The following is an 11,254-nucleotide window of genomic DNA, read 5'->3' as shown; positions in this document are numbered from 1 at the left end:
TGGTGTAAAGGCCGTTGTCATCACCGCCGTGCACGCCACTCCACCCAGAGCTGGAAAGCGTTTTTGTTTCTGATAGGTTTTGAGTCGTTATGTTGCTGCTTCCATGTAACTCCGCTACGACGACCGAGTCGTCTCGAACTGCCACACTTGACCGTGGTGGACTCGGAATGCGACCGAGTCATCTCGGCTCGATCCTTACGGTGGCGATGCACGTGTGGATCTGTTTTGACGTCACATGTAACGTCAGTCGAGCCGTCTCGGACTGCAACACTTGACCGTGGTAGACTCGGAATGCGACCGAGTCGTCTCGGCTCGGTAGATGATCACATGTAACGACGGCCAAGTCGTCTCGGACTGACCCTTGCATTACACAAGGCCTCCTTGCATTGACGATCGATTTGATTTGATTTGATTTGATTTGATGTCACACTAATTGTGAATAATCAGATTCATAATTAAATTAAAATGTATATTTTATTTATTTATTTACATCATCCTCCATCTCTCGTCCTATTAGAAACCCTTTTGTCTTTCTTTGTTCATGTACTTGTTGCCATCATCAAGAACCAATATAATCTAAAATTAAAATTTAGTTTGATACACATACGATAAAAGCTTGGTGGTGGTTTTTTCTTTTTTATCTAAGCCCCTAATGTGTTAAATACTTTATGATCTCTAATACTATTCATCATATGATTCGATTTGATGAAATAACTAACTCATTAACTTGATAATTTTAAATTATTATTTTTAAAATATTTAACATATAGTTAATTGTTGTAAACCAATTCAAACGATTTTTATTATTAGATTGTCTAAAATACTCGAGTACAAATAAATAGTAAAACACAATAATCAAGTGATTCATTAACTCGATAAATCCAAAGTAGACCATCTAAACAACAACAAAATTACTCATTTACTCGGTAGAATGACAAAAGTTTTACGAGCTAGAGAGAAAATAAATCGACCCATTTTCATATTTTATTAATAGTTATGCTTCGTGCTACTAGTCGATTATCTCATTATCAATATGATACATTAACTTAATGATTTTTTTCTTAATATAAATCAAATTATCATAGATGATATATTATTTTATTTAAATTATTAACCATTTTTATTTATGTAAGATGATTGAAAAATATTAAAATTAATTTTCTTGATCATATGGATATGTTAGAAATTCTATCAAATTATTAATTAATTTAACAATAATACTAATTCATTTAGTTAGACATATTTATGTTTCAAGAAATTAATTTTTATAATTTAATTAGATTTATATTTGGAATCATGAATGGAAATTAGTTAATTTATAAAAATTTGACTCGAAATTAATTATTATTTTATAATATTTATTAAAAAAATTAAAAATATTAAAATCTAATTTAATAAGATGGGTCAAACTGAGATCTAACATGAGTTAAGTTACATGACCAAATCAGCCCATATAGTTAGGTATAATCTAGCATGTGACCACCATTGTATGATGTAACCCATGTGGTTATGCATGACCCAACTCATATGGTTATATATAACTCAATCAATGTTGTTAGGTATAGTTCAGCTTTATGTGCTAAGTATAAACTAACCCATATTGTTAAGTACAAAGTATGTGGTTAGGTATAGCATAACTCATGTGACCAAATACAATTTAGCTCATGTGACCGATCACGATCGAGTCTATATGATAAGGTATGATTCAACTCATGTGACTATATAAGACTGAACCAATGAGCCAAGTATGACCTAGTTCAGTAACATGGCTCAACATAACTCGTGAATGAGGCTCAACCCAGATCGCAAAGCTACATACCCGCCCAACTATACGATTGACGATAAATACACTATCGCCCCTCTATCTAGTCTATTGTATCTTAACTCAACTTATTACTTGGAATAGACATATACAGTACATGTAACCTATCCATGGCTCGAGTGGATCAATTCGGTTTAAATTAGCACTATGTAATATAGTCCAAATTCCTTTCTCTTTATTAGTTTGAACTCGTTAGTTGACTGAATTAAATAGGTTTGATTGCCTCGAGTTAGTATAGGATGATTCTAAACCAACTTAACCGATTCAAGCCTACTTGGCCTAATTAAGATCAATTAAATCTAAATTCAACTAGTCTTATGTGATTCCATATCAGTTATATAATGATTTAATATTGATTTTATTAAGTTCTAATTGAATTGAGTTCGATTCAAGTCAATTAAGCTATCCTAATTATGATGCTAGTTGATTAAGGACTATTAAGAGGTTAATATATAATATCTTGATTTGATGAATTTAAAAGATTTTTATAAATATATCATTTGAAAATGATTATTAAATTTGTTATATTAAATTAATGATATTGATATTATGGTTGACATGTAGTATATGTGGTTACGATCTATATTGAAAATGTAATATATGAAAGAAGTTAAGCCTATCGGTGTGGAGCTACTAATGGACATAGTATAACAAGTCATACATCAAGTATGATTTATCATAATATTTTATCATATTATTTTTTGAATGCATGTATCAATGAATTGATGAATATAAATGAATGATAATGACTGACTATATATTCTTATCGAAAGTATGCAGAATGATTCAATTCGATAATTAGCCAGTTATGAAATGTGATAATTAGATAATTTTTTCTTTGATGTTGACATGAATGTATTCTCACTTACCGATGAGAGATACTATTTTATTATTGAAAGTGTGATATGAGTTCTCTACGTATACCATTAAGCAAAATTCATCCCCTAGAATATATCTCTTCATATGTTGTTATGAGAGTACATATAGTGTGATGTACATCTTTATTATTTGACTGCTATATATGTCATCATGTATGATTATGTTTATTGTATAAGAATTATTATTATTTTTTAATACATGAGTTTCGTAATGAATTGATATATTATTATTATATTAAATTATTAATATACATATTATAAATATTAAAGATTATTTTTTAAATTTTTAGGAGGTTCATGGTTGCTAATATATTTTTATACTATATTTATTTTTAGAATAATTTGTTATTTTGTAATAGATTTGAGATTTGAGTGGACTATACTTTTTAGATGTGAATATTTTTTTAGTTAAAAAATATTTAGCGCTGTAAATATAAAATATTTGAATTCAAAATAATTTTTTTATAAATTATAAATAATAAAATAATAATATTTTTTAAAGTGTGAGATGTGACATCAACTCTGTCAATTCTTTGGACGATGCCCTTGGGAACTTCAGATATTTTAATTTATTGCATCCCAACTCAATATTATTATTATTATTACATATTTTGATAGATCTCTTAATCTTGTGCTTATGGACTCATGGACTAGCTAATTTATAGGAACCATGATCTCCCTTATTTTTGGTCTATCATCGGATGATCTCTACGCCTACGGTTTTTTTATTTATAAAACCCTCCTCCCTTGTCAATCCTTCATGCAAAATTATATGATTTATTATGCACTTTAATTCATTTTACTCGGTTCAAAATTATTTCCACATGATTAATGCATCATGTGGCTAACCTTTTCTCTTACATTTCCGCAATCTTTCAGTGTCTTCACCGAATTGTCTACAACGAACGGTCGGAGATGATCGAGGAAATTGATCAGCGGTAGATGTGAATTTTAAAGACGTATAAGAATAAATACTTGCTATTTGAAGAAGGTTATACACGTAACTAAGTAACATTGAGATGTATACGCTTATTAATATGATCCTACATGCAAATACTAGTCTGGTAAGGGGTACATATGAAAAATAGTTTGGACTGTTGAGCAAATGTGTGTAAATGCATATGAAAATAGTGGAATGAAAAGGGGTGTATATGGAAAATAGCCCATGCAACAAAGCATCCCCACGTGGACCAATCACCAGCGTTCCCGTGGCTGAAGGAACGGGCCCCACCCGGCGACAGCCTGAATCCGAATCCGAATGCGCTTCGTGGAAACCAACGGTCTGGATCTCTGTTTCGGCTGACAACGCCACCCCAACCGTTGGATCCTTCCAGGGGTTTATAACGCCAACGCCACGGCCCGCCAGGGATTGGAGAGGCCGTAGGAGAGACGGCGGCGAAGCGGCGCCGAAACCATCCCTCTCGTCTGTCGTCTCGCGACCGTATTGCCCAATTTCCACGATCCTGGGCTAAAAGCCTAAGCGCTCCCGCCCCGCTTGAGCTCAAGATGTCGGCGGGATCGTCGGTGGCTAATAAGCCGGAGGGTGCCTCCGGTTCCGTTTCTCAGGTTGAGGCGTTGTTCCAGAGGAGGATCGAGTTTCATCGCGCGCGGAAGCCGTATTCTTCCTTCTCCAGCCCCGATGGGGATTTCCGCCTCGAAACCCTAAACCCCAGCTCGGGTCCCGATAGGCCCGGGGTGAGCGCAGCCGCGGCCGTGTCGTCGCGATCGGGCGAGGGTAGATTTTACGAGCACGGTTTGGATCCTGAGCTTAGCTTTCGGATCACCTTCCGGAGAATAGTAAGTCGTGTTCCATTGCGTTTTGATTGAAGATTCCATTATTTTATAAAAGGAAAATCTCGATGTATAATCTTCATCTGCATATACGTATTGCTGGGAGGAGTCTTTTGGAGATTGAGACTTTGGACACGTTCTGTGAAGGAGTAATTCGAATTGTCAATGATGAGTTTTGTATTACCTGATTTGGTTCTATTTGCTTAAGTTTATATATAAAAGGTTGCAAATTTTACCTCCTTAGACATTTTTGCTGTGATCATTTAAGGTATTAGTTTAGTTCAAGTTCAAAATGGCTTACCCAAATCTTCCTTTCCATATTCTATCTTGTTAACCCTTTCAGCAATCTAACATTTTATGTTTCAATTTTATTGGGCGAGTAATTTAAAATTAATTGTCTTGCAGGGTGCTGGTCTGGCGAATCTCGGCAACAGTTGTTTTCTCAATTCGGTCATCCAATGCCTGACATACACTGAGCCTTTTGCTGCTTATTTACAAAGCGGGAAGCATAAATCTTCTTGTGAGTTCTTCTTTTCCCTCTTTCTCATCTTGTATATATCGGGTTTCTTGCTAGTGTTTTTGAAACAAATATATACTAAAAATTTCCTAATTCTTGTCTGCAGGCCATACAACTGGATTTTGTGCGATGTGCGCTCTTCAGAATCATGTCATCACAGCTTTACAGTCGAGTGGAAAAATATTGTCACCTTCTCACCTTGTCAAGAACTTGCGTTGTATCCTTTTATGCATACATTTATGCCATCTCAATACTGAAACTTTTTATCTAATAAGAAAATTTCAAATTAGGTTAAAACTTGCTCCTCTGTGACCTGGGTGACCAAGGTTGGACAAACCTTAACCATGTAAACAGGCATATCACGTAATTTTCGCAATTCCAGACAGGAAGATGCACATGAGTACATGGTTAACCTGCTCGAGTCAATGCACAAATGTTGTTTACCCTCTGGAGTCCCAAGTGAGTCCCCTAGTGCTTATGAGAGAAGTTTGGTGCACAAGATATTTGGCGGCCGTCTCAGGAGCCAGGTAACTTTGTGGATCTCATGTTGATGAGTTTACAATCTATAGCGACTCTTATTATGGGAGTATCAAACAAAGGACATAAGGGGTTAAGGAAATACCTCTTCCTAAAGGAATAATTTGTCTAAGCAAACAAATCTGGTAGCAAAGGATTGACTTCCAAGCCAATACCTATCAATTCCCGGGACAGATAACATTCTGTGAACATTATTGAAATCTCATCTATCAATGTTCATTAAGGAAAACTTCTTGAGGAATTGAACAAAGCATGCTTTGAGACCATGGGGTGATGTTGGTCCATGAATTGTTGCACGAGCCTGATGTTGATCTTTTCTAAAAGCTGAGCTTTTAGGAAAATCTCCTTACTGGACAAATCATTAAACTATTTTGTTTCTTCTTCCCAAATGCACAAATGAAACCACAGAGCCAGTGGAGACTTGACCAGAATTAACTGATCTTGATAGTGTAAAACTAATTGATACATCGACACACACTCTTTATATTTTGTTAATTCATTTAGACCCTTTCTTCCTCATATTTGCTTAAATGTCACCTTCTTTCTCTAATGTTTATAACAAAGTCAACTTCTTATTGCTTTCTTTCTCGTTTTCTTTGAATTATGGAAATATATGCATGTAACCAAGGTCATGCATGCTGTGTTGCAGGTCAAATGCATGCAATGTTCCTATTCTTCCAGTAAATTTGATCCCTTCTTAGACTTGAGCCTTGAAATTGTCAAGGCTGACTCTTTGCGGAAGGCTCTTGCACATTTCACTGCAGTGGAGCAATTAGACGGAGGACAGAGGCAGTACCAGTGCCAACGCTGCAAAGAAAAAGTTAGGGCCCTTAAGCAACTTACCATTCACAAGGCCCCATATGTTCTCACTATCCACCTCAAGCGTTTTGGTTCTCATGTTCCTGGTCAGAAGATTGACAAAAAAGTGACCTTTGAACCCACTCTTGACCTGAAACCTTTCGTCAGCGATCAACATGTTTGTATATACTTTTTATAAAGTGATCCCTTCATTTAAAATATGCAAATGGTTTCATCTTTAAATCTGATTATTCATCTAATATTGATCTTTGCAGGGGGGAGATCTAAAATACACCCTTTATGGTGTACTGGTGCATGCAGGTTGGAGTACTCACTCTGGACATTACTATTGTTATGTTCGCACCTCCAGTGGAATGTGGCATTCTCTTGATGATAACCAGGTTTAGTTTATTTACCACTTCCGGTTATTTCAACTTTATGTATATGCAATTCCCTAAAGAGTGATAATCTCGGAACATTTGATTTTCATTTAATATATTCTTATGATTATATTTTAAAATGTAGATACAGATTTAAAATAGAATCTTTTAATATCCCTTCTGATGGAAAAAAACTTTTAGATAGTGGTTGGCCTTACCTTCTCGTGCACATGGATTGTATGTAGAATACCACAAGAAAAGCAAACAAGCAACATGGAAGGAAAAAGACAAGAAGGAAGATCTTTTGTTTGTTTAGTTTTGGGGACATGAGAGCAGGAAAGATTTGTTTCTTTCTCAGTAAGGAATTAGAAACATATTTAGTGCACTTAAATAGAAAGGATACCAGACAGAACAATAAAAGAAAACATCAATTGAATGAAAAAAATCAACCAGCATAGATTTTGCAGATTTTCTTATTAATTTTTGATGAAAGCTCACTTTGAATGTGCTTATATCTTTAGTGAATGAGATCCTTTCATCATTCTTTCAGACGCTCATCTGCAGGTTCGCCAGGTAAGTGAAAAGATTGTCTTGGTGCAGAAAGCCTATATGCTATTTTATGTCCGTGATAGAGGCTCTACACCTAAGGGATCAATTAATACAGTCTGCAAAGATAACATTTCTGCCAGTGCCATTGGAAAGAAATTGATTCCTGAATCATCATCCTTGGTCTCAAATGGAGCAGCTCAGATTAGTGCAACAGAGAGAAAACTAAGCACTTCTGAATCTATCTCTGTCAAAACCAGAACTGATGCCACTAATATTCACTCTGGATTGGTGGACGCCTCCTCGCCTAACCCTTTACATCAAGCAGCTTCTACCTTGCGAAAGAATGATAACAATGCTCTAAGTGAGGTTCCAGAATTGCATAATAATAGCCAGGTAATAAGAAAAAATTATTTTTTGCAATCAGATGGAAATTTCTTACCAAAAGGAATACAGCAGATAATATCGACATCAGTAATTCATTCAAAAAGCCCAATAAGACCTCCTGTTGGAACCATTTTGCAGGAGGTGAATAAAGATTCAGTGGTGGAAAAAGCTATCTCGAAGGCTTCTTGTGAAAATGATGCCCCTTTTATTTCTCAAAGTGGTCGATCTGATAGTGAAAAGTGTCATCGTTCTGGTGGCAGTAACGGAGTGGTCAAGTCTGGTGTCCTTGTTGCTCAGCCAAATAACTCTGGCTCTCCTGACCCTGAGTCTCAGAAGAATGAAATCAAACTTATCAAGGAAAGAGATGCTGCTAAGGTAACCTTAGAAATGTTTAATCATTTGATGTTGGATGCTGGTTGACTGCAACTGCACTTTGCTTGACATTTTGTTACATTTTCCTATCTCAGAGTGGTGATGCTGCAAATGCAATTTTGAAGAAAAATGATGTGCTTTGCAAGAAAGTAAGCTACATACATGAAGAAAATGGAAAAACTAGGCTTTTGAGCCAATCTAGTCATACAAATGGATTTATTAGGAAGGAAGCAAATGCGGTATAATAGTTTTTCTTGTGCTTTTCAGCATCCAGTTTTTTGTTGCTTCAATATAAACACGCTTTCCTATTTCCCTGTTCAGACCACATGTCACAATGAGAGGTGCTCATTGAACCTGCAATCCTGTAAGGAAAATATTACTGAGCAGGGGAAGCCCATCTTGGTTGATATATCAAAGGGACTAGGTACACCAAGCAGCTTTCTTCAGGAGGAAGCGTGTGGAGAAGGCAAAATAGATAAACAAATGGGGCTGAAGCCAAAGAAGCTTGCAAAATATCCACAAGTGGGCCTCCATTTTGGTCGGAATCATCTGTTTCTCTCTTCTTTAAACCTGCGTCTGATTAATAAATTCAAGAAAAGGAAAAAACCCCATTTAAGTTCAAAAAATTCACCAAAAGATAATAATATCATCCTAGATAGTCATGGTGCATCAACTTCTGAGGCCACAGAAAATGTTTCTGTACATAAACATTCTCATTTAGAACACTCCTGTTCTGGATTGATCAAAGCTGATAATGCCAAAAATGTGAAGTGGAGGAAGTACTCGAATGGTGAATCACTTAATGTTGCTGGTGGAGAGGAGCTCAACAGTATTAAGAATGCAGTACTTGACCCTAATCAGTTACCGAGAACTTGCTTGGATACTGCAGAGAAAGTGTTGAGCTCAAGAGTCATTGATGCAGATGATAAACTTCTACCTCGGCATGATTTTTTGAAACTGATGATGGGGGGTTTGAAAGAAACAACTGGTTGGTATCTGCATCAGGGTTTGGTTCTGTTTTTCTTTTGGTCATCAAACTACTGTTCATTCTTTCTAAATAATATGGCTTGTTAATTAGAAGTTTCTTTTTGGCATGCAGTTCCAAGGTGGGATGATACAGAATTACCTAAATTGGAATTAAATGGACCGGAAAGCTCAAGAAGTACCAGTATTGGTTATGTACTCGATGAATGGTAATGTTCTTCACCTTGATTCGGATGACAATTATGATGACTGACAGACTTAGTTCTACTTTCATTGTCCAAGAGCTGTAGAAGTAAAAGTATATTGTTTATTTAGTTCTATGGTTAGGTTGTGACTTCATTCATTGAAAAAGAATATCTAGAATTAATCCGTGTGGGTTGCTTTAATTGAGTGACGAAAAAAACACCAGAATGGAATGAGTCATGCCGTTTAGTTTTCTGGTTTCCATGGTGAGACAGGCTTGGAGATTTTTTTAGGTTTAAGCAGGAGAAAGGGAACAACATGGATTGAAAATGGGAGAGAACATAGAAAAGCATTTAACATTGAAATAACCATAAAAAGAGAAATGATACTGTTCCACATAAACCAAGCCCTCAAAGAAAATTTGGTTAATCTTAAATGTCTTTGTTATAGGATCTTTCAGGATGGCTAATATGTTTAGAGTGTTTTAAATGTGTGGTATCAGAAATAGCGGCCTTGAAATAACCTAAGCTAAGGTGATATACAATTAACTGTTTTTTCTTGGAAGTTGCTGCTTTAATGTTTCAGCGTGATGCTGATGTCCTTGAATCCACATGCTTCATCACTGTTTTCTTTTGCTTTGTCTGTTGTTGGCTAATAAAATTTGGAATTTCATAGCCCTCTTGTGAATAAGAACGGCGTTGGTAATAATTAAGAATCGGATCTTGTTGTTCATGAATCAGACGATTAGCAACTGACACCACAAAAAGAATGACAAAAAAGATACCTTCATAACTTGTAACCGGTGTCTTTCATCTTTTTCTTCAAGGCTATAATGATTAGGTGTAAATCTGATGTCAAAAACAGTCTTCTTGGTTTGATAGATAGAAACATATTCACTGTACAAATTCCTGCAGAGTAATGTGACTAGACTTGCTGAGGGCACTCTTGATAAGCTATCCGGCTGCCATGCCCAGTTTGCTTGGAAGAGGTCTACTCTCTGTTCTTCTTTGTTTGAGATACATCCATATGCCCACAATTTATCCCAACTGTTTGTCCTGTCAACAGTTGCAGATAGGCTTTGACCTTTTATACTCTTGCATGCATTCTTCAGCAGCCACTTCGAAATGTAATAAATAAATAAATAAAATTTTATGTTAGTAACTTAATACATAAATGGTCTTATATAAATTATTGTGAAATCTTCTCATGCTGCTCTTTCTTTTATTTCTTTTTCCTGATTTAGTTTCACAAATTATTTTAGGGACGAGGAATACGACCAAGGCAAGCGGAAGAAGTTGCGGAAATGCCAACCATCTTTCGCTGGATCAAATCTATTCCAAGAGACTGCCAATCTTAAAGCATGGAAGAAGTCCAACTCAAAACCAGACGAAACAAGATTTGGGAATCAACCCTTCAGGATATGATGGTGAAGAAGATGATGAATTCGTTATTGTTGTATCTCAAGGTAATGTTGTTGTATATATATATATATATATATATATATATATATATATATATATATATATATATATATATATATATATACAAACAACCAAAGAGACTATTTTTTCATTATTTGCGAGTAATTTCGTCAAAAAGGGCCTAAATGCTTTTGTTCTCAAAGCCTGTGAGTAATTTGATGATGTTGAAAACTTAAAAAGGCAGGATTTCTTTCACGTGATCATTTACTATGGTGGGATTTATTTTCTTAGTAAGAAGGAAAAATTTAAATTAGTGCATGAAAAAAATATAGGAGAGAGAAATTTTTATCTTATTTGTAAATAAATAGGTATTGTTGATGAGGATCATTATCACCCGTAGATGCTACATATAGACAAATAGTTAAGAGATGCAAAACTATTAATATTAGTGGTAAAATTTTCATTTAATGTAATTATTTCTTTTATTTTTTATTTAATTAAAATATCTAAAGATTTTATTAACAATTATAAATAAAAATTCAAATATTTTAATTCATAAAAATATTTTAAAAATTAGTGAAAAATAAAAGATTCATGTATCCGAATCCAAGTAATTGAAGATTTATGATTTTTTTTTT

At 35.0% G+C, this 11,254-nt stretch overlaps 1 protein-coding gene across 2 annotated transcripts; it reads left to right on the top strand.

Annotated features, from left to right (window-relative positions):
* Positions 1–4,077: 4,077 nt before the first annotated feature.
* On the top strand, positions 4,078–10,871 carry LOC103977343 (ubiquitin carboxyl-terminal hydrolase 23). Of its 2 annotated transcripts, none has more exons than XM_009392837.3 (12): positions 4,078–4,497; positions 4,897–5,011; positions 5,115–5,225; positions 5,363–5,535; positions 6,195–6,521; positions 6,619–6,744; positions 7,288–7,665; positions 7,795–8,031; positions 8,124–8,267; positions 8,350–9,016; positions 9,128–9,221; positions 10,457–10,871. In XM_009392837.3, exons 1-12 carry the CDS (start codon positions 4,207–4,209, stop codon positions 10,617–10,619), a joined length of 2,826 nt encoding a protein of 941 aa, XP_009391112.2. In that variant the 5' UTR covers positions 4,078–4,206; the 3' UTR covers positions 10,620–10,871. The 2 variants fall into 2 exon arrangements, with proteins under 2 accessions (XP_009391112.2, XP_064972705.1); XM_065116633.1 differs by lacking the exon at positions 10,457–10,871 and adding an exon at positions 10,110–10,346.
* The last annotated feature ends 383 nt before the right edge of the window (positions 10,872–11,254 follow it).

Source organism: Musa acuminata, chromosome BXJ1-3 (assembly GCF_036884655.1).
Source record: "Musa acuminata AAA Group cultivar baxijiao chromosome BXJ1-3, Cavendish_Baxijiao_AAA, whole genome shotgun sequence".
Taxonomy (NCBI): Eukaryota; Viridiplantae; Streptophyta; class Magnoliopsida; order Zingiberales; family Musaceae; genus Musa; species Musa acuminata.
This window is presented reverse-complemented; position numbering and strand designations above follow the sequence as displayed.

What these genes read in the sequence shown, in the direction of transcription:
- LOC103977343 (XM_009392837.3), top strand. Translation starts at nt 4,207, where the DNA reads ATGTCGGCGGGATCGTCGGTGGCTAATAAGCCGGAGGGTGCCTCCGGT. An exon ending in CGGGAAGCATAAATCTTCTT is followed by an intron (nt 5,012 to 5,114) that starts GTGAGTTCTTCT and finishes TCTTGTCTGCAG; the next exon opens with GCCATACAACTGGATTTTGT. An exon ending in AGGAAAGAGATGCTGCTAAG is followed by an intron (nt 8,032 to 8,123) that starts GTAACCTTAGAA and finishes TTCCTATCTCAG; the next exon opens with AGTGGTGATGCTGCAAATGC.